Below are 24,199 nucleotides of genomic sequence, written 5' to 3'. Positions count from 1 at the left end.
TATTTTCTATCCATATATGGTCTCATTAGTAGCATATCTGTCAGAAATACTATTTTAAGCTGTTTTTTTCAGCACTGTGGGTAAACGTTTTCTTCATTTTTTGAAGATTTTTTTTTAGAGTCTAAGATTATCATTTTAGAGAGGCTGAGGAACGCTCTTGCCTAGATTTAGAGTTCTGCGGCCAAAGGGGTGCGTTAGCTACGCGTGCTTTTTCCCCCCGCACCTTTTAAATACCGCTGGTATTTAGAGTTCACAGAAGGGCTGCGTTAGGCTCCAAAAAGGGAGCGTAGAGCATAATTTACCGCAACTGCAACTCTAAATACCAGCGGTGCTTACGGACGCGGCCAGCTTCAAAAACGTGCTTGTGCACGATTCCCCCATAGGAAACAATGGGGCCGTTTGAGCTGAAAAAAAAGCAGCGTTCAGCTCCTAACGCAGCCCCATTGTTTCCTATGGGGAAACACTTCCTATGTCTGCACCTAACACCCTAACATGCACCCAGAGTCTAAACACCCCTAACCTTACACTTATTAACCCCTAATCTGCCGCCCCCGCTATCGCTGACCCTTGCATTTTATTATTAACCCCTAATCTGCCGCTCCGTACACCGCCGCAACCTACGTTATCCCTATGTACCCCTAATCTGCTGCCCCTAACACCGCCGACCCCTATATTATATTTATGGTATTTAGAGTCGTGTAGGTAAAGGTCTAACGCTCACTTTGCAAGCCGCGACTTTTCCATACCGCAGATCCCCCTACGCCATTTGCGTATCCTATCTTTTCAATGGGATCTTTCTAATGCCGGTATTTAGAGTCTTGGCGGAAGTGAGCGTTAGAAATCTAACAACAAAACTCCAGCCGCAGAGAAAAGCCAGGAGTTAAGAGCTTTCTGGGCTAACGCCGGTTCATAAAGCTCTTAACTACTGTGCTCTAAAGTACACTAACACCCATAAACTACCTATGTACCCCTAAACCGAGGCCCCCCCACATCGCCGCCACTCTAATAAATTTGTTTAACCCCTAATCTGCCGACCGCACACCGCCGCAACCTACATTATCCCTATGTACCCCTAATCTGCTGCCCCTAACACCGCCAACCCCTATATTATATTTATTAACCCCTAATCTGCCGCCCCCAACGTCGCCGCCACCTACCTACAATTATTAACAATTGGTGAAGACAAGGTAGGGAGATCGCCAGGGGCTTAGTGTTAGGTTTTTTAAGGGGGGTTTGGGTTAGATTAGGGGTATGTGGGTGGTGGGTTGTAATGTTGGGGGGGTATTGTATGTTTTTTTTTTACAGGCAAAAGAGCAGAATTCTTTGGGGCATGCCCCGCAAAAGGCCCTTTTAAGGACTGGTAAGGTAAAAGAGCTTTTCAATTTTTATTTTAGAATAAAGGTAGGGCATTTTTTTATTTTGGGGGGCTTTGTTATTTTATTAGGGGGCTTAGAGTAGGTGTAATTAGCTTAAAATTGTTGTAATATTTTTAGGTTTGTAAATTATTTTTTTTATTTTTTGTACTTTAGTTTATTAAATTGTATTTATTTGTAGGTATTTGTATGTAATTAATTTATTGATAGTGTAGTGTTAGGTTTAATTGTAGATAATTGTAGGTAGTTTATTAAATGTATTTATTGATAGTGTAGTGTTAGGTTTAATTGTAACTTAGGTTAGGATTTATTTTACAGGTAATTTTGTAATTATTTTAACTAGGTAGCTATTAAATAGTTATTAACTATTTAATAGCTATTGTACCTGGTTAAAATAAATACAAAGTTGCCTGTAAAATAAATATTAATCCTAAAATAGCTACAATGTAATTATTATTTATATTGTAGCTATATTAGGGTTTATTTTACAGGTAAGTATTTAGCTTTAAATAGGAATAATTTATTTAATAAGATTTATTTTATTTCGTTAGATAAAAATTATATTTAACTTAGGGGGGTGTTAGGGTTAGACTTAGCTTTAGGGGTTAATACATTTATTAGGAGTAGTGGCGAGGTCCGGTCGGCAGATTAGGGGTTAATACTTGAAGTTAGGTGTCAGTGATGTTAGGGAGGGCAGATTAGGGGTTAATACTATTTATTATAGGGTTTTTGAGGCGGGAGTGAGGCGGATTAGGGGTTAATAACTTTATTATAATAGCGGTGAGGTCCGGTCAGCAGATTAGAGGTTAATAATTGTAGGTAGGTGGCGGCGACGTTGGGGGCGGCAGATTAGGGGTTAATAAATATAATATAGGGGTTGGCGGTGTGCGGTCGGCAGATTAGGGGTTAAACAAATTTATTAGAGTGGCGGCGATGTGGGGGGGTCTCGGTTTAGGGGTACATAGGTAGTTTATGGGTGTTAGTGTACTTTAGAGCACAGTAGTTAAGAGCTTTATGAACCGGCGTTAGCCCAGAAAGCTCTTAACTCCTGGCTTTTCTCTGCGGCTGGAGTTTTGTTGTTAGATTTCTAACGCTCACTTCCGCCAAGACTCTAAATACCGGCATTAGAAAGATCCCATTGAAAAGATAGGATACGCAAATGGCGTAGGGGGATCTGCGGTATGGAAAAGTCGCGGCTGCAAAGTGAGCGTTAGACCTTTACCTACACGACTCTAAATACCAGCGGTAGCCCAAAACCAGCGTTAGGAGCCCCTAACGCTGGTTTTGACGGCTAACGCAGAACTCTAAATCTAGGCGTCTGTTTTTTTCCCCACCTGCTTAGCAGTTACCATCAGCGCAGAGATGACTTTTTTCTACAATTAAAAAGGTACATTAAACTTGAACGGTTAGTCCCATGTTACGCATAATAAACAAAATAAAAAAGCACAACTTTGAAATGTACTTCCATTATTAATTTTGACTGCTTTTACTGTAATTTAACTCTGAAAACTGTAGAGTTTATACTCCCTGTAGAGAGGTTGGAGTGCAGAACCCAGACACTCCTACATGCTGCACAGTGATTATGGTTGCCACCTCAGCCATGTTTTCCTGGACACTTATAATTTATGCATGCTGCAAGGTAAGGAGGGCGGAACATGTATTGTGCCTCTCTGGACATCACATGAATAGTGTTGATGAACAGGCATTAGAAGTGGCTGGTTATTGCTACTGCCAGCTTGCAGTAGCAATTAGCACTCAAAAAATTAACAATGGGTGAGACCTCTGGTTAACTTTTAAAATGTCCCCTAATTGCCCCCAAAATAACATACAAGGTCCCTACTTTTTTCCTTTTTTAAGCTGCACTAAGCAGTTTCTAGGGGGTGTGGGGTGTTAGAAAAAAAAACGGCACAAGCTCGTCTCAACTAAGATAAAAAGCAGCAATGGCTTGTCCCATTTGGCCAGATGCAGTAACCAACTCTTCCATTGCTGCTTTTTATCTTAGTTGAGAGCTTGTGAGTGAGTGCTGGACTCTCTCTGTGTGCTATATTAATGTATTATTTTGTTGTAATTTTCCCTGTTCGGGCCTTGCACCCAGGTCTGTCTGAGGTTAACTGCCTGTGACTCTGGTGACAGTGCAGCTTCCTGAGAGTGCTGTTTTGCACCCAGGGCTGTGCATGTTACAGGGTCATAGGATGTGTACCCGGTCCGGCCTGAGAGTGCTGACCCCACCAGTATTTTGTATTTGTTTGAGGAGATTACATAAGCCTGTGCACCCTCCATTTTTTCACAGTTGTTTGATTGCGAGCCTGCAGTGTGGCTGTTTAGGGACCCAGGTTTTTGGAAGAGACCTTGACGAGGTACCTGGGCTTTTCCCATTTGGCCAGATGCGGTAACTAATTCTTCCATTGCTGCTTTTTATCTTAGTTGAGAGCTCGTGAGTGAGTGCTGGACTTTTTCTGTGAGATAGAGAGATATTATATATATATATATATATATATATATATATATATATATATATATATATATATATATATATATATATATATATATATATATATATATATATATATATATATATATATATATATATATATCACACATATATACACACACACATACACAAATATTCATATACATTTATATTTGCACCCCCTTCACTGCACATGCCCATGAGAATGAGGCTCCCATTGGAGCCTATGGAAGCACGGTCTCGTGAACGCAATGCTTCCCTGCAATGCAAATGCTGGTATTACCAAGTTGAGCACAAATATTGATTTTGCGGAAGCAATATTTTGCACTAAACTTCATGTGTTTACTGTGCGTTTATTCACCTTAAAAAAGGGACATGGAAGTCAAAATTAAACTTACATGAGGGTACAGTTAAAATAAGTAATATAGAAAAAAAGGAAAAAAAAAATATCAACCTCTTTTTCTTGGTATCCTTTGTTTACAGCGAGAGCAAACTCAGGTATGATTGGAACAAAATTTTGAATCTTATTCTTAAGACTAAAAGATGTCAGTAGAGAGACTAACAGAGGTGCAGCAGATGTGGGATGAGAAGTATGGGAGATCAGTCTGGCAGAGTCATTCATGATGGATCACAGAGGGAACAGACGGTAGCTTAAAGGGCCATGATACCCAAATGTTGAAACACTTGAAAGTGATACAGCATAGCTGTAAAAAGCCGATTAGAAAATATCACCTGAACATCACTATGTAAAAAAGAAAGATATTTTACTTCAAAATGTCCTAAGTATTCAAACACTATTGCAAAGGACTTTAAGCAGCAAATCAGTATGCCTGTCCCGGGACGGGCAAGGGAGCAAGCTTTGTGCACACTCCTGATAATTCCCTATTCAGTTTAAGGAAGTTTACTATGAAATCTCATCAAAGTTAAAGGGACATGACACTCAATTTTTTTCTTTCACGATTTAGAAAGAGCATGCAATTTTAAACAGCTTTCTAATTTACTTCTATTATCTAATTTGCTTCATTTTCTTGATATAATTTGCAAAATAACAAAAAAATGAATATCTAGATAGGCTCAGTAGCTGCTGATTGGTGGATGCACATAGATGCCTTGTGTGATTGGCTCAACCATGTGTATTGATATTTCTTCAACAAAGGATATCTAAAGAATGAAGCAAATTAGATAATAGAAGTAAAATTGAAATGTTTAAAATTGTATTCTCTACCCGAACCATAAAATACATTTTTTGGGTTTTAGTGTCCCTTTCAGTCAAATCTCATGAGATCACAGAAAAAGAGTTCATGACCTCAACACTGTTGATGCTGATTGGCTGCAGTTCATTCCTTCAGGTTTTTTATTTATTTTTTTAGCTGCAGCTGAAGTATAACTTTTTACACAGGACTTACTCTGGTAAGCTGAGGTAATTGTGAGGTAAAATATCTTCCTGTCAGCTTTTTACAGTTATACTGCATCAGTTTCAACTGATTTAGCATATGAGTATTATGTCCCTTTAAGAAAACACAGAAGATTGAGTTGCAATAGTCAAGGCAGGATATGGAAAGCAAATTGATTAAAACATTCAGTTATGTTGGGTGTAAGGAAGTACTTAAAAAATAATCCCGGAGGTTAACGGCTAAAGTGAAAACAAATTAGCCAGGGACAGATGTGAGGAGCAAGTGAAAAAGTTCTGTGTCAGGGCTTTAGGCATGACAGGCTGAAGGGATGACAGTCTTGACAACAAACATCTGGGTTGTAGGTCTAGTAATGTAGAAAGGCAAACCAGGAACTGTGCTCAGACAGCTGCTATGATAATGTATACCAGGGCTTGACAAACCCAGAAGCCAGGAAGCCACTTGCTCTTAGAATGTTACCTCTGGCTCCTAACTTTTTGGATTATTCTCCATAAATCTATATTCACATACCACTGTATGGCTCCTAAAAGTAGGTCTGGCTCCTTAATATTCTTACTGGCTCCTTAATTTTTAACCGATTTGTCGATCCCTGATATATAGAATTAATGTGTTGAAAACAATTATGTGGGCTGGACTCTGGAGCAATTGCAGTACATATGAGTAAATGTCTATGGAATCCTACCTAGTATGAGTCGGCGAATATTGCCAACATCTATGTGCCGCTCACTCCCTGCTCAGTAGCCAGCTCCAAACCGACCGCTGCAAGGAAAACACGGCTTTTCCTGCTGGTTCCAGCAGTGCAATATACTGCACCTTGACACTTGTCTCAGCATCTATGTTTAGTGGTAGGAATCCTCTCAGACATGTGCTACTCAAGCACGCCGCTCTCAGCACCAAAGTCAGGTAGAGAGTCAGCCCACAACCATGTGATCAATAAGCCACCATTACAAAAATATTCACCAAAAGGTGCACAGGCTATAGGGAAATGCAAAGCTATAAAAAAAACTGAGTAGCCGGCACTTCTCCAATTAAAAGCATGAAGTTTATGGTGACATCTAAGTAAAAGACTAACAGGCCCATTTATCAAGCTCCGTACGGAGCTTGAAGGGCCGTGTTTCTGGCGAGTCTTCAGACTCGCCAGAAACACAAGTTATGAAGCAGCGGTCTAAAGACCGCTGCTCCATAACCCTGTCCGCCTGCTCTGAACAGGCGGACAGGAATCGCCGGACATCAACCCGATCGAATACGATCGGGTTGATTGACAGCTCCCTGCTGGCGGCCGATTGGCCGCGAGTCAGCAGGGGGCGGCGTTGCACCAGCAGCTCTTGTGAGCTGCTGGTGCAATGTTAAATGCGGAGAGCGTATTGCTCTCCGCATTTAGCGAGGTCTTGCGGACCTGATCCGCAGTGTCGGATCAGGTCCGCAAGCCCTTTGATAAATGGGCCTGATATACTCTAAGGCTTGCATCTTACAGGTTTCTGCTTGATGCCTTAATCATAGATGTAACCCTTATAAAAACCAACACACATTTTTAAAAGACTAACCGTTGTGTTATCGGACAACTACTAATCAATTTTTAAAAGGTGGATGGATCTATTATTTACATTTAATGACTTGATCATACAATGCAATAATAATCAATTGTAACACAATAATTTTTTTTAAAAATAATGATTTTTAAAAATGATGCCCCTAAGGGGTTGAAAAAGGGAAGTGAATTTTTTTGTAAGGATACCTATATCTCATAAACTGAAGATGCTACAGACATTAAAATTGGCATTTAGATTTTTCCTTTAAAAATAAGGAAAAACGTGTTTTACCATTTCCAAAAAATCTACTTGGGGGGGGGGGGGGTCGTCATTTATGAGGATACCTATCTCTCAAAAACAGAAAGTATTAGAAAAGTAAACATTTAAAATCTTCTTTATAAAGTAAGTTTTCATGCCAAAAAAAATATTACATATTTTTAATGTGCCAGAGGGACACCCTGCCCACAATTTAGCTGATTGGTGCCCATGTATAAGAAACACAGAGAATTAACAAAATCTCAGCGTGTATGTATGTATGTATGTATGTACATTTCAGGGCTGAACATATTTAGCCTATACTAATAATTTATTTAAAGCATTCCCAAAAGTTAAGGACATCATAGGCTGAATGAAAGCACATATGTACAGAAGGTAAAAGTCTAAAAACTTTCTCTCTTATAAAGCAATTTATCAGTATCACTTCCTCGCCTGGGTAGCTTGATTTTTTTTCAACTACCATCCATCTAAATGTGGAGGTTGTATTATGGTGTTCTTGATAAAGTACTTAGCTAGTTCTGAGCATTTATCTGATCTCTTTAGATCAGGGAGATGCTCTCTGATCCGTTCTCTCACACAACGTACTGTTTGCTACAACATGTACAATAGGTAAGAAAGATAAAATTCATGGATCTGCAGTTTACACATGATAGAACCGGATATTTTTTTCCAGTCATACTAGACTCAAAAGGTATCACCCCTATTAATAAAACCGCAGGGTATACATGTACTGTTGCCACAGAGATACATGCATTTTACTTGCAACCATGAACAGGTGGATTTTTCGGTTCTTAACTCACTAAGTTATAATATGTTGCCTTCTTTTAGGAAAATTGACAACCTTGTCTCGCAATGTGTTGTTATATAGCATATAAACAACAACAACATTAAGAAGTGCTTGCAGATGATTTAGCAAATATCACTATATTCAGCTGAATATTGTGTGACAAAAATAACCTGTTAGGATGCAAAAGAAAAAGTCTTATAAATTCCAATCTGCTTTGCGTTCTCTCTAGTTCTAGTAATTACATCCCTTTTATACCCTCTCTCCAATAGCCTATTTGTAAGGTCTTCACTTTGTGCCTCTTAATCACTAATATCAGAGCAATTTATCTTTGTTCTGATATACTGACCCTTGGCTATTGAATATGGGACCTGCCTGGAATGATTACTTTTACCATGTTAGAGCGTATTGCCGGAGATTGGTTTTCTGTATATGGTTGAATCAACCTTACAAGAGGACTCATTTGAGATTGTAAGTCTAATGAAAGAAGCATATTTGATGCTAGATAAGAAACAAAAAGGCCTATAATGTCTGGAAGTATATCTTTATAGTACGTTTCAACAGTTTTTAGGCTAGCTGGTCAAAGAGAAATTCATATTTGGAGATACTGAGCTTTATGTAATGAGATGGCATCTAGGATAGCTTTAAAAAGACATTCATGCCACTGACTCCAAGAATTTTACAGCTGGCTCCTACATTTTAAACAGATTTGTCAACTACTGCTTTAATATACAGCCAATGAAATGAGTGAGAAATGAGGAGAATAGATCTATTGAAAATAGGTAGATTTGAGGGTCATAGACATGTAGACAATTCTGAAAGTCCCATGGCTAATATGAATGCCTAGAACACAGCCTTTTGGCACCCTGACAGAGAAAGGTAGAGAGAGGATGTGTTGGAGGATACATCAAAGACACAGAGAGATGGAGGATACATCAGAGACCCAGAGAGATGAAGGAGAACCATAGAAGTGCTGTGTTACAATTGATAGAAGAATGGAGGGTTGGAGCAGACCAGGGTGGTCCACAGTAACTAAAGCTGCAGATAGATGAAAAAGGATTAGAAGAGTGAAATTCTCCTAATCAGGTTGTTTCTCTAGATAAAGCTTGGGTCTCTGGTGTTGGGGAGGAAAAGATCAAGAGGAAGATTTAATGTGAGGGTATGTGATAAGCTTTTGTATACAAGCAGTTCAAGAAGTTTTAAGGAGTAGTTGCAGAGGGAGGTTGGATCAGGTGAAGGTTTCTTAGTGAGAGTTGTGACTTGGTTTTAGAGAGACATTGTACTGTAATTATTTTTCTTTTTAAATGGGTTTCTGATGATCAGTTTTACCGGATGGACTATATTAAAAACGGAACTTTAACTTTGTCATTTGACAATTTTTGGCTGTTGAAACCCACCACCTATACTGAAACATTAAATATTGTAGTATTGGTTATGGGAAAAGATTATAGATGATGTGATAATAAAAGTCACCAAGAGTAAATTGGAGATGGCTTAGTTAGAGAATGCAAGTGTCTGCGACCATCGTCTGTTCGCATTGTAAAACTTGCTGAAGTAATAATTTTACTAAAAAAAAAAAAAGCCAATTTTAAAAATGCATCTAACAGAATTTGAAATGTGCTGTTGATGTCCCTCACTACACAAACATCCAGTGTACGCATATTACTATCTGCTATAAATAAATATACATTGTTTTTAAGCCTGTATATTAGAAGAGACTGAGATTGTGTTCCTGCTGCCTGTATGTTGGAAGGAGTTGAGAGGTGAATAAGGCAGCTGTACGTACATTAGGCTGAGATGAAAGGTACAACATACCTATCTTCCCACCCTTATATACAAAAACCTAAAATGCTGATCATTGTAGCCTGTGTGTTAGATGTACAAAGGACCTGGATATTTATAACATTAAGAGGGTGTTGGCATTGCCTACCACTTCAGCCTGCTTTTTATGAGGTATAAAATGTGTGTCCCTGCTACCTGTGTATTAGTAGGTGGTGAAAAGTACATACTGTCTGGATATTAGAATAATCTGCTCTATATACTTTTCAACAGTTATGGCTTCAAATATCACCTCTATGCTGATGACACCCAGATCTACCTCTCCATCCCTGCTCTCTCTCCCTCTGTCCTTTCTCATGTCAGCGACTGCTTATCTGGTATTTCTTCCTGGATGGCCTCTCACCACCTAAAGATTAACATGTCCAAGACTAACCTTCTTATCCCCCCCTCAAGCTCTATGCCGACTTCTGACTTCTCTATCCTTGTTGACGGCATCACCATTTCCCCATCGCCCCAAATCCGCTGCCTCGGAGTTACACTTGACTCAAATCTATCCTTCGTCCCCCATATCCAATCGTTTTCTACATCCTGCCGCAACCATCTACGCAATATTTCCAAGATTCAACCTTTTCTGAGTGCTAACACCACAAAGCAAATAATCCCCTCCCTTGTTATTTCCCGACTTGACTAATGCAATAACCTACTTACTAGCCTCTCCCCCCTTCAATCCATCCTAAATGCCTCTGCCAGTCTGATCCACCTTTCCTGTCACTTTGTATCTGCTGCACCTCTCTGCGAGTCCCTTCATTGGCTCCCTATTCATAGCAGAATTATATTCAAAATTCCCACCCTTACATACAAAGCTCTCACCAACGCTGCTCCCCTCTACCTATCCTCTCTAACAAACAAATATACTCCAGCCCGCCCACTAAGATCCAACAATGACCTGCTCCTATCACCTCCTGTCATGCTAGACTGCAGGACTTCTGTCGTGCAGCACCTACCCTCTGGAACACTCTCCTCGGGCTGTCAGGCTTTGCCCTAATCTTTCTTCCTTTAAATGCTCCCTGAAGACTTTTCTGTTCAGGGAAGCCTACCATCCAACTCAGTAATAAAAAACATTTCACTTACCTAACATTTCCCTCATCTAACTCTGCATTAAGATCTTACTCAATCTTGCAGTCATCACCTCCTGTTTCTCAACCTCCTACCATTCTAAATTGTATGTTCCCACAGGAATAGGGCCCTCAATTCCTCCTATATGTGTTTGTAAGTTTTGTCCTGTCTCTTACAAGTTATATATTATTGTTTTATTTAAATTAATTGTATCCATGGACATGAATGTGAGCAATTGTCCTGCTTTCCTCTTTAGGAAGTAAATGTCCTCACTTTCCCTTTAATTGAAGGGTCTTACTATTACTGAGTTATAAAAAAGATCTATCCGCCTGATAGCCATAAAATAAGAATGTAATTGAAGCAACATGGATATAGGTGGTACAGGCAGTGGCGTAGCGTGGGGGGGGGCCACAGGGGCGGTTGCCCCGGGCACATAATTATGGGGGGCGCAAAGCCTCCACCAGATAGTAGACTGTGACAGTCAGTCCCAGACTCCAGTGGCGCTTTGACAACTTGGCAGGCAAAGGGAACAGGGAGGATAAATATTCTAATAGGTGCCCTGCTGTTCTGTCTTGAGTCTTAAGTGTGAACTTCAATTGTCAGTCAATGTCGTCTGTGAGTCTGTGCCGCCTGTAAGTGTAATCCGACTCTGTCCGAACGTTACCTGCTGATTACGGTTTACGTCACTAGTTAGCACGTCGGGTCCTGACTCCTCCCACTCCCAGCACGCAGGTCAGGAGGGACCAAGGGAGCAAGAAGTGGAGGAAGATGTTGTGCCCGCCCGTGACTTTAAAAAGGTAAGTAATGTGGGAGCCTGGAGAAGAGGATAAAGGGATGTTGGTGGCTATATTGACTACAAGTTATCACTAGCTCACAATGCAGCCATTAAACATGCTAAGAGGAATGGAATGTTAACCCGGTCCAGCCCAGGAATACCCTGAAATTTGCAAACACTCAGACTGAAAATTGTCTGATCAATGTGACGCACTGCATTGGGAACCCTTGATTACAAGCCTTGGCCCTGCCTTGTGTATACGTTCTGCCCTGCACTCTGTAACTTCATTATAACTTTTACATGCTATGGCTGATAGGAATAGGAGATAAAGGGATGTCGGTGGCTATATTGACTACAAATTGTCACTATCACTATCTCACAATGCAGGATTAAACATGCTAAGAGGAATGTTAACACAGTCCAGCCCAGGAACACCCTGAAATTTGCAAACACTCAGACTGAAAATTGTCTGATCAATGTGACGCACTGACTGCATTGGGAACCCTTGATTACAACAAGCATCTCTTCTCATGTCATTCAGCTGAGCCTTGGCCATTGGGTATACCTGCTGCCCTGCACTCTGTAACTTACTTCATTATAACTTTTAAATGCTATGTATCAGCCATAGCATGTAAAAGTTATAATGAAGTTACAGAGTGCAGGGCAGCAGGTATACCCAATGGCCAAGGCTCAGCTGAATGACATGAGAAGAGATGCTTGTTGTAATCAAGGGTTCCCAATGCAGTGCGTCACATTGTTCAGACAATTTTCAGTCTGAGTGTTTGCATTGTTACCTACTGTACTGGTGGAAGAGACTCAGTCAGTGCTAATGGGTTAGGGGGGCGCAATTTTTACCTTGCCCTGGGCGCTGACAACCCACGCTACGCCACTGGGTACAGGTAATTTGTCTCTGCATTAGAGGGGAGAGGTTGTGTGACCATGTCGCACATACATCAGGATATGGTGAGATATGCAGATGAAGGATATAAGGAGGAGGTGAAATGCCCCTGTATATACAGAGGTGTTAATGGGACATGGAAGCCAAATATAAACTTATGTTTCAGAGTAGAACCTTAAAAGCGTTGCAATGTACTTTTATGAATCACATTTAACTCTCTCTCTTCTGGAACGTCCTAGCTGTTTGGCTGTCTTGAAGCCATAGCCATTTGCTAAATGGGATTGCGGGCTGGATGGCTTGCCTCCCCCCTGACCTGATACCATCACTTAATCACATGATCGCATCAACGATTGTGTAATTACAATTTTTACTTATTTGTTTTGTTCCGATGTAGACAACAAGTCCCGTCAGGAAAGGGTTAAAGGGATGTTAAACAGTAAATACGTGCTAGACCTAATGATATATCCAATGCAAAGACTAGCCTTAGAATAAATGTGTACATATATTTTTTTACAATTAAATATTTAAACAATCAATATAAGATATGAGTGTAAAGGTTTAGTTTCTTTAAAGGGATAGTAAACCCAAAAATTGTTTTGCATTTTTTAAAACTTCATATTCAGTTATTAAAATCCGCAAAAAACACCTATTAGCCATTCTTTAGCATTTACATGCAATTTGCAAAATGAAATATAAATGCTGCCAAACCTTTCTTTTGCATCATTATGCAGCCGAATTGACGATTTCTACCTAGGTAGAACTAATGTGGCGTCAGGCATGCGCATTTGAAGTAACTTCTTGCAACGCATGCACACTTGTATGTTACTTGTCTTCTGCAGCTTCAGCCACAGGGGTCATCAACACTTTGCCAGATGCGTGATGTAGGAGTGAGCGTGGCGCACCAGAGCGATGAAGACGGAGGGATGCTGTGGCAGCATTTCACATCGTAGGAGTTTATAGAGCAGAATGACTCTAAATAAACATGATTGGCCCAAAATGGCAGCTCAGTTATGTACATAATATATGCGCTTGCGACATTGTAGGTATGCAGATTCTCTGTGCATTACGCATGCGAGCACTCACACAAGTTACAATGCCGAAATTGAGGACCGTAGCTCATTGAAATATTCAAATTTCATGATCAGCGCTATTGGAGGAATAGCTGGCACAGATTATCTGCAACTCCAGCCTACATTTATAGGTGGTCGTTATGGCCGTTTACAGGGGAAAATAAAATAATTAAAAAATTTTACACATTAAAGATTTGTTTAAGGTAAGAATCAGTAGTTTTTAATCTAGGACATAAGGGATTATGTATTCTGTATTACATTCCAAAAGTAAAGATTTCTAACCCTTTAAAGTACTTTAGTTTCTATACAGTAATGGGTGCAGCCATGTTTAAAGTAGTTTTCTATTTATCTCTGTGCAAACAAAGCTGTGTGGAATTCTTTATAGATTATCCTATGTTCCATACAGCCTTGTTTGGACAGTCTCTTTTATTGCTGGTTTAATATCCAATCTTCGGTAATTGTCTTCAGCACAGGAAACAGATAAGGGGCAACTTAAAGGGACATAATACTCATATGCTAAATCACTTGAAACTGATGCAGTGTAACTGTAAAAAGCTGACTGTAAAATATCACCTGAACATCTCTATTTAAAAAGGAAGATATTTTACCTCACAATTTCCTCAGCTCACCAGAATGAGTTCTGTGTAAAAAGTTATACTCAGCTGTTGCCCAGCTGCAGGCAAAAAAATAAAAAAAAAATGAACAGCAGCCAATCAGCATCAACAGTGCTGGGGTCATGAACTCTTTTACTGTGATCTCATGAGATTTGACTTAACTCATGAGATTTCATTGTACACTTCCTTAAACTGAATAGGGAAATAAGATGAGTGTGCACGTAAGCTCACTCCCTTAGCTGTCCCGAGACAGACATACTGATTTGCTGCTTAGAAGGATGTGACTACTGAGGAATTTTTGAGGTAAAATATCTTTCTTTTTTTACAAAGAGACGTTCAGGTGATATTTTCTAGTGAGCTTTTTACAGCTATGCTGCATCACTTTCAAGTGTTTCAACATTTGGGTATCATGGCTCTTTAAGTACAAATATGGCGGTGCCCATTAACTTTAAATTAACTCAGTGGAGTTTCGAAACCCAACGATGTACACATTTAAATTACAAGATAAATAAAATAATGAAAAATATATTGCAGTTTTTTTAAAACACATAATTAAAGATTTTACATAACAATCTATTACTGCTTAAAGTGAAGGTAATTTTTTTGGGTTGCGATTACCCTCAAACCTTCATATCTATTATAAAGCAGTCGCTAACTTTTTTTCACTATTTCTGTAATATTTATATATTATTTTAAATTTGATTGCTATTTCCTACCCGACTCCTCCCAGCAGCTACTTCCGTGTTTCACTGTTTCCACGCAGAGAGCGGTCCCACCCGCTCTGAGTCGGCTAAAAGCACGTTCACAACAAATTTTGTTCTGCGCATGCGTGACTTACACTCGATACATAGTATTCAATGAAGTACATTCTTTATTGAATACTATACTGCCAGCCATATCAGAGTCAAACAGAGCATGCTCGTCTCATGGAAGAGCACCCTCAGGAAATAGGATTATTCGTGTTCAACTCATGCGCATAGTAATGTAGTGACATTTCAATGGTAGTGCTGACCACCCCGGGGGAAAACGATGATTGGATGCTGATATAGGAGGTAGCATGTCAATCAAGTTGCATAAAATGTCGGGCGGAGGAAACAATCCAAACGGCGGATAATAAACAGTAAAAAATTTCTTATTTCTTAATATTTAAAAACTTTATTATACTTTATTTATGAAGCGCCAATTCCGCAGCGCTGTCCACGGATACAATTCATTTAAATAAAACAATACAAGACTTGTAAGACACAGGACAACATTTACAAACACATACAGGAGGGATTGAGGGCCCAATTCCCGTGGGAACTTCTAGAAGGGTAGGAGGTTGAGAAACAGGAGGTGAGGACTGCAAGTTTGAGAAAGATGTTAATACAGAGTTAGATTAGGGAAATGTTAGGTAAGTGAAATTAATTTATTATTGAGTTGGGTGGAAGGCTTCCCTGAACAGAAAAGTCTTCAGGGAACATTTAAAGGAAGACAGATTAGGGCAAAGCCTGACAGCACGAGGGAGAGTGTTCCAGAGGGTAGGTTCTGCATGACAGAAGTCCTGCAGTCTAGCATGAGAGGAGGTGATAGTTGCGGATGCAAGGAGCAGTTCATTGTTGGATCTTAGGGGACGAGCTGGAGTCTACTTGTGTATTAGAGAGGATAGGTAGAGGGGAGCGGCGTTGGTGAGAGCTTTGTATGTAAGGGTGAGAATTTTGAATTTAATTCTGCTGTGAATGGGGAGCCAATGAAGGGACTCGCAGAGAGGTGCAGCAGATACAGATCGACGGGAAAGGTGGTTCAGCCTGGCAGAGGCATTTAGGATGGATTGAAGGGGGGAGAGACGGGAAAGAGGAAGGCCAGCGAGTAGGTTATTGCAGTAGTCAAGTCGGAAGATAACAAGGGAGTGGATTATTTGCTTTGTGGCGTCAGCGCTCAGAAAAGGGCGAATTTTGGAAATATTGCGTAGATGGATGTGGCAGGATGTAGAAAGCAATTGGATATGGGGGACGAAGGATAGGTTTGAGTCAAGTGTGACTCCGAGGCAGCGGACTTGGGGCAATGGGGAAATGGTGATGCCGTCAACAGGGATAGAGACGTCAGCGTAGAGCTTGAGGGGGGGATAAGAAGGAGCTCAGTCTTGGACATGTTAATCTTTAGGTGGTGAGAGGCCATCCAGGAAGAAATACCAGATAAGCAGTCGCTGACATGAGAAAGGACAGAGGGAGAGAGAGCAGGGGTGAAGAGGTAGATCTGGGTGTCATCAGCATAGAGGTGATATTTGAAGCCATAACTGTTGAAAAGTTTACCCAGCGAAGAAGTATAGATACAGAAGAGTAGAGGACCCAGAATAGATCCTTGAGGTACTCCAACAGACAGAGGCATAGGAGAGGAGGAGTCACCGGCAAATGACACAGAAAAAGACCTGTGAGAAAGATAGGAGTGAATCCAGGAAAGAGCAGTGTCACAGAGGCCAAAAAAGCTAAGGGTCTGTAGGAGGAAGGGGTGGTCAACTGTGTCGAAGGCAGCTGAGGTGTCAAGTAAGATGAGTATAGAGTAGTGGCCAATATTTTTAGCAGAGGGAAGATCGTTTGTAACCTTGATAAGGGCAGTCTCAGTTGAGTGTTTAGGGCGGAATCCGGATTGCAGTGGGTCAAGCAAGGAGTTGGCAGACAGGAAGTGGGTAAAGCGATTGTAAACTAGTTTTTCAAGGAGTTTTGATGTTAGTGGAAGCAGTGATATGGGGCGGTAGCTTTCAGGAGAATTAGGGTCGAGGGAGGTTTTTTTGAGTATTGGAGTGACTTTTGCGTGTCTGAAAGAAGATGGGAATGAGCCGGTAGAGAGAGATAGGTTGAAGATGTGGGTAAGAGCAGGAGTGAGGGTGGAAGATAGGGAGGGTATTAGATGGGAAGGTAGTGAGTGAGGCAAGAGGAAGATAGTAAGGAAGAAACTTCATTCTCAGTGGCTGGATAAAAGATACAGAGGGTGGCAGAGGGAGTAATTGGGCCTGTTGTTGGAATATTGCATGTTAATGTTGGGATGTTGCTTCGGAAAGTACGTGTTTGGTTTAAAAAGTAGTCTGCCAGGTCTTGAGTACTAAAGACAGACGGGGTGGTGTAGCAGGTGGGTAGAGGAGAGAGTTAAAGGTGGAGAAGAGTCATTTAGGGTTTGAGGAAAGAGTAGATATGAGAGAAGAGAAGTAGGTTTGCTTGGCTAAGTGAAGGGCAGAAGTGTATGAATGAAGAAACTTAGTGTATGAAATCAGGTTCAGAGTGAGTTTTCCTCCAAACACGCTCAGCAGTGCGGGAGCATTTTTGCAAATAGCGTGTATGCTGAGCATGCCAGGGCTGTAACTGACGGCGTGGTGTTTTGCGCAGCTGGGGAGGGGCAAGTGTGTCTAATGCAGAGGAGAGAGTTTTGTTATAGCGGGCTGTAGCGAGATCAGGGCAGGTTATAGTGGAAGTGTGAGAGGAGATTTTGAATGATTTTTGAAAATTGGAGCAGATCCACAGCATGAATTAAACTTATGCTAATTTTCTATTAAGTTTAAGATGGCGTAAAGGAGTTTGCTTAAAGGACCAGTCAATACAGTAGATTTGCATAATCAACAAATGCATGATAAGAAGACAATGCAATAGCACTTAGTCTGAACTTCAAATGAGTAGTAATTTTTTTTAAAAATAAATTGCAAAGTTATGTCTATTTCCACTTCCCTATACCATTTGACAGCCATCAGCCAATCACAAATGCATATACGTATATGCTGTGAATTCTTGCACATGCTCAGTAGGAGCTGGTGACTCACAAAGTGTAAATATTAAAAGACTGTGCACATTTTGTTAATGGAAGTAAATTGGAAAGTTGTTAAAAATAACATGCAGTATCTGAATCATGAAGTTTAATTTTGACTTGAGTGTCCCTTTAACTTTACCTTACCTTTAATATCCCTTTAAGATATATGCACAATCCTGAGCCTACCTCATGAAAATAAGCTAAAGTTACATCAAAGAGTGCCAACAAAAAGAAGTAAACTTGATAAAAGTGCAGCCTTTATTTTTTTAATTATATGTTCTATCTAAATAAACATTTAATTCTGACCCTTAAAAGGAACATAAAACACATTGATACTGGAGTAGGCAAGGATTGCCACTCATTTTGTTAACATACTATAAAACCGTGTTGGTTTTGCTATCTTATCAGCTTTGCTGAGGACAAATAGCTACAGATATGTAGCAGTGTTAAGTTTCTAAAGTCTACAGTGTGCACTTACAATTTTCAGAGAACAATAACCCTCAATTTTCAGAGTTAAATTACAGGAAAAAGTGGCAAAACAAAATTATATTGGAAAGTTGTTTTTTTTTCACTAAACATTTCATATTATAATCTCAAAGTGTTTCACATCATGTTATCAGATAGATGGCTTAACATTGTGCCCTTATTCCTGATAGGGTTATCTAAAACAGGGTAAGGCAAGACATGTGTGACTGCTGCTTAATTATTAGGAAGTGTTGAGAGGTACAGCGGTTAGCTGCCTGTATATTAGAAAGGTTTGAGAAGGGTATATGCCTTTGTGTAATAGAAAGGCGAATGATGTATAGCTGTCTGAATTACAAAGAGATGAGTTGTACATTTCTCTCTTAACAGTATATTGTGGGTGAGAAGTGTTTGTAACTGCTGTGTGTGAATGGGGGGAGGAAGTGGAGAGATGTGCTCTCTATAATTATTTGTGGTATATTGCTTAGGGATACCGTGATGTGAGCGCTTTGGAGAACAGACTCCACTGTGTGAGCTGTAGACAGAATGAGCTGAGTAAACTACCCCCCCCCCTTCAACACAGACTGTACACACACAGACTACACACTGAGAATAAAGATCACACACACATACAATGTGACTTTACACATTTACAGATATAGTATTTATTCAGCAAAAAATGTATTAATATATCAGAACCACTTTACTGTTCTAGATCTTACATAAACGTCAACCTAGTTATACTCAATATCAGTGTGACTGCCAAATCACATTTAGTTTTCTAATCAATACATTACTGTGACTATTAAATACACTAACAGACATATCTTGTGACCCAATACATTCACACACAGTGTTGTAATATAGAATAGCTCAACACCAGAAAGCACACTCTCTTTCTTGTAATATATCCAACTTATGCATGATTTTATGTGTAGCATATATGTAATTCTGTGTAGAAAGCTGTGTCAGAGATGAGTCAGGGGAGTGATTCACTGCATTATATAGAAATGAGTGTGTCAGTGCATGTGTCTGCGTGTCTCCCTTTGTGTTTATGTGGCAGTGAATCTGTCCGCGTGTGTGGGGAGGGGAGGGGGGGGAGAGGAGCTGTCTATGTGTCAGTGTGAAAGAAGAAATATATTTAATGTGTGTACATCAATATATTAGGGAGCTGCAATTAGTGTAAGCAACAATGTGTAAATATTGTGTGAGAACTTTATTTGGTTCAGGGAGTGTTGGCATATAACTAACTAGGTTTAACCATTACATGTATGAGTGCCTATGTACATCATATCAAAATATGTATGTTTACACTTAAATATTGATGCATGTAGATAAAAGTGTAATATAATGCAGGTTAGGTGACTGTCAACTGTATATCATTTATTTTGAAATAGATTGCCATGTAGGTTTGTGCACAATATAATGCATATACTCACAATATAAATAATATACAATATATTTTACGTTACCAGCATTGTGAGGGAAGTGCATATTTCTTTGTGACATTTTTCTGAAACATTGGAAACTTAAACCTTCCCATCAAAAAAAAGATACCTTAGGGATCATTCAGATAAGAACAAACTTGTACAGAAATTAAAAAAAAAATAAAAAAAAAATACAGACACGTACCCTGATAGCACATCAAAATTTGTCACACATGCAGAATTGACAAAACTATGTAGATATTGCCAAAAGGTATAAAGATACAGATGCAAAAGGAGTGTACTGCTATATATATATATATATATATATATATATATATATATATATATATATATATATATATATATATATATATATATATAATTATTTTTATTATATACATACACACTTTACACAAAGCCACATACATGTAGGGAGATACTGAGATAAATTCAACAAAAAAAAAAAACCTTATGAAACAGAACTCACATGTAAACAGATGAACACAAACTGCAAGTAATAAAAAAAAAACACAGAAAAATAAAACTTGGATACAAGCCACAGATACTAACTCAATTGAAAGCCACGTTATACCCACATACTAGCAGACTATAACACAGAACATACACTACTGACATATTCAGGGGGGGGGCACAGTTGCAGTTTTCTCTCACTTCTCACTAACAGAGTTCCAAAAACACAAAAAAAAGTCTCAAGTAAACTATCCAAAGTTCTCCCTTTCCATCCCTCCCCCTACTAACTCTCCCTTCTTATTATCCCTTTCCCTCTTCATTCCTCCTCCTATTCTCCCCCTTCTCTCACCAGCTTTGCAGGGGTCCTTGTAATCAATGTTTTCCTCCACCTCCTCCAGATCATAGGAATAATCTGGGAATTCCTGCCCCCGTCCCAAAAGGAGGATCCCTGGTACTAGCACCCATAGGAGCAAAGGCAGGCTCCCTGTCCAGGGCATCCCGGCAGAACAGCTATCTATTGCTGAGCTCAGGGCAGCCTCAGCTCTCTTTTTCTATTTTTTTTTTGGGGATGTGATGTTTCAGAGAGGCGGGATTCTTATGGATCAGCCCCCTACAGCCCGTGGGATATCACTGTGTCCCTGGGAAACAGCAAGTCTGATGGGGAGGGGTGAGGAGACCTCTCACCCCTTTAAGGGTTTGGGGAAATAAGATGCCTTCTATCTAGCCGCTTCTTACCGAAGGTTTTCTGCAATATTCTTGGAATTTGCTAAAACTGCAGTCAAAACAATATCGAAGTAAAGTGGTAGCACGGGGTCCTATGTTGTAAAATGCAACAAAGTGGATGAGTTGCAGAGCATCTCATAATTAGTTGTGAGGTAATGGGGATTTCATTACAACTTGCTGACTCTTCTGCAGATCATTGAGATGTTTTAACGTGATTGATATATATATAAATGTGTGTGTGCGCTAGAGAGGCAACATTTTTGTTGTCTGTAATATATAAATAATTCAAAACTGTGTATGTATTATTTTGGCAGTGGGTTTGCAGAGCTTTGCATTGGGTTCCAACCCCTGCACAGCACCACACATCTGATAAATCAGGGACCCGCAGAGCATTGTGATGTTCATTGAAATGGTATTTGCAAGAAAACACAAAAATGTGGAGCATTTGTACTTACTGATGAACAGCAATCAGGACTGGCTTTGGAATAATCAGGAATGGTTTAGTAACTCTTCTGTGTTTAATTCTTTTGCAAGGGGTACTAAGTACATGGCAAAGAGCAAACATATGTTCAGTAATAAAACAATCTGATACATTTGATTTTTTTCATCACTAGGTCCCTTTAACAGGCCAAATACTAAAAATTCTGCATCTTAGTCTGATCAGTAACGAGATTAACTAACCTTCAATTAGGCAGCATTTTTTTTTTTTAAAGGGGCATTAGATTGAAGCATGACCTCCAATTCACTAACAGCACAGCATAATAGGGGATCATTTAAATGTTTCTCAGTTCCAGTCTTCAAGACCCACTAGTCCAGATTTTTTGGATTACCTTTGATGTGAACAGGTTAGCTGAACACAGTTGCTGAGCAGGTAATCAATCACATCACCTGTGTTGTAGTTTAGACATCCTGAAAAGTCTGCATTTTAGTGGGTCTCAAAAACTGGAATATTTAAAGGGATACTAAACCCATTTTTTTTTTCTTTCATGATTCAGATAGAGCATGCGATTTTAAGCACCTTTCTAATTTACTCCTATTATCAATTTTTCTTTGTTCTCATGCTATCTTGATTTGAAAAAGCAGTACTGTAAGCTTTAGAGCTAGACCATTTTTTGTTCAGCACATAGGTAGCACTTGCTGATTTGTGGCTAAATGTAGCAAACCAATCAGCAGCTCTACCAAGGTGCTGAACTAAAAAATGGGCCGGCTCCTAACCTTTTATTACTGCTTTTTCAAATCAAGATAACATGAGAACAAAGAAAAATTGATAATAGGAGTAAATTAGAAAGTTGCTTAAAATTGCATGCTCTATCTGAATCATGAAAGAAAAAACGTGGGGTTAGTATCCCTTTAAATATGTATTTTTGTTTATGGATATGTAAAATTCCTCCACCCCAAAACAAACAAAATCTGTGGACACTGCATAGTGTATTGGGCACTATGGCACCTAATTGGCTATAGCACTATCATTGTACTGAGAATGGAGGTGGAATAAGGTAATTTTCCTTTAAAATATGAAAGAAACATGCACATTTTCAATGACTGAAGGAATTGAAAGTGATATATCAAACGTGGTGCATCACACAAATATCCATTTAATTTTGGCCTGTTTTTTTTGGGTTTTTTTTTTTTGGGGGGGGGGGTTGGTTTTCATTTTGTTTTTTGAGTACTAGTTTTTAAAAGGACAGTAAACTCTTAAAAAATCATTATTGTCCATATAAAAGAGTACTTTTTACATATTTTAAAATATTTTTGCAAGAAAAAGGTTTATTTAAATGTGTATTATTTTGGAGGAACAGGAAGTGCATGTCTGTGCATAACTGAAGGCCTGAAGGACTAATTTCTCATTGGCTGGCTGATAAGCAAAACTCTCTCACTCCTTTATTGGTGAATAGTGTTATCCCACAAAAGGCATAAACAAATTTAATCTCAAATATATTTTAAAATGTCAAAAAAATATTTTAATGCTCTTTTAAATACATAGTTTAAGTCCAGTTTGAAAACCTTTAAAAGGACATAGTCCAAAAAATAAAATTATGTAGCTCATTAAAACCTTTTCATTTTGCAGTAATTTCACTTGCTATCTATGGAGTCAATCACAGTCATTTTGAAAAGCTTATCTAATGATTTATTTATTTTGTAACAAATTTACCATTAAAGGCCCAAGAAGGACTTGAGATATAGGTTTAAAGGGACACTGAACCCAATTTTTTTTTTTCGTGATTCAGATAGAGCATAACATTTTAAGCAACTTTCTAATTTACTCCTATTATCAAATTTTCTTCATTCTCTTGGTATCTTTATTTGAAATGCAAGAATCTTAGTTTAGATGCCGGCCCATTTTTGGTGAACGACCTGGGTTGTTCTTGCTGATTGGTGGATAAATTCATCCACCAATTGAAAAGTGCTGTCCAGAGTCTTCACCAAAAAAAAAAAAAAGCTTAGATGCCTTATTTTACAAATAAAGATAGTAAGAGAACAAATAAAAAATGATAATAGGAGTAAGTTAGAAAGTTGCTTAAAATTGCATGCTCTATCTGAATCACAAAAGAAAAAATTTGGGTTCAGTCAGTGTCCCTTTAACCCCTTAATGACCACAGCACTTTTCCATTTTCTGTCCGTTTGGGACCAAGGCTATTTTTACATTTCTGCGGTGTTTGTGTTTAGCTGTAATTTTCCTCTTACTCATTTACTGTACCCACACATATTATATATCGTTTTTCTCGCCATTAAATGGACTTTCTAAAGATACCATTATTTTCATCATATCTTATAATTTACTATAAAAAAAATTTATAAAATATGAGGAAAAAAATTGAAAAAAACACACTTTTTCTAACTATGACCCCCAAAATCTGTTACACATCTACAACCACCAGAAAACACCCGTGCTAAATAGTTTCTAAATTTTGTCCTGAGTTTAGAAATACCCAATGTTTACATGTTATTTGCTTTTTTTGTAAGTTATAGGGCCATAAATACAAGTAGCACTTTGCTATTTCCAAACCATTATTTTTCAAAATTAGTGCTAGTTACATTAGAACACTAATATCTTTCAGGAATATCTGAATATCCATTGACATGTATATATTTTTTTTTAGTAGACATCCCAAAGTATTCATCTAGGCCCATTTTGGTATATTTCATGCCACCATTTCACCGCCAAATGCGATTAAATACAAAAAATCGTTCACTTTTTTACTAATTTTTTCACAAACTTTTGGTTTCTCACTGAAATTATTTACA

At 38.9% G+C, this 24,199-nt stretch overlaps 1 protein-coding gene across 1 annotated transcript in view; it reads right to left on the bottom strand.

Annotated features, from left to right (window-relative positions):
* BMP1 (bone morphogenetic protein 1) overlaps window positions 1-20,795 on the bottom strand; it is a 340,767-nt gene extending 319,972 nt beyond the window's left edge. The window contains exon 1 of the mRNA XM_053717959.1: window positions 20,580-20,795. Within this exon, the coding sequence (XP_053573934.1) occupies window positions 20,580-20,727 (148 nt within the window). The 5' untranslated portion in view covers window positions 20,728-20,795. The remainder of the gene's footprint in view (window positions 1-20,579) is intronic.
* Window positions 20,796-24,199: the final 3,404 nt, after the last annotated feature.

The sequence above is a fragment of the Bombina bombina genome, chromosome 6 (genome assembly GCF_027579735.1).
Source record: "Bombina bombina isolate aBomBom1 chromosome 6, aBomBom1.pri, whole genome shotgun sequence".
In the NCBI taxonomy this organism is placed as follows: Eukaryota; Metazoa; Chordata; class Amphibia; order Anura; family Bombinatoridae; genus Bombina; species Bombina bombina.
Note: the sequence above shows the minus strand (reverse complement) of the source record. Positions and strands in the feature narration are given on the sequence as shown.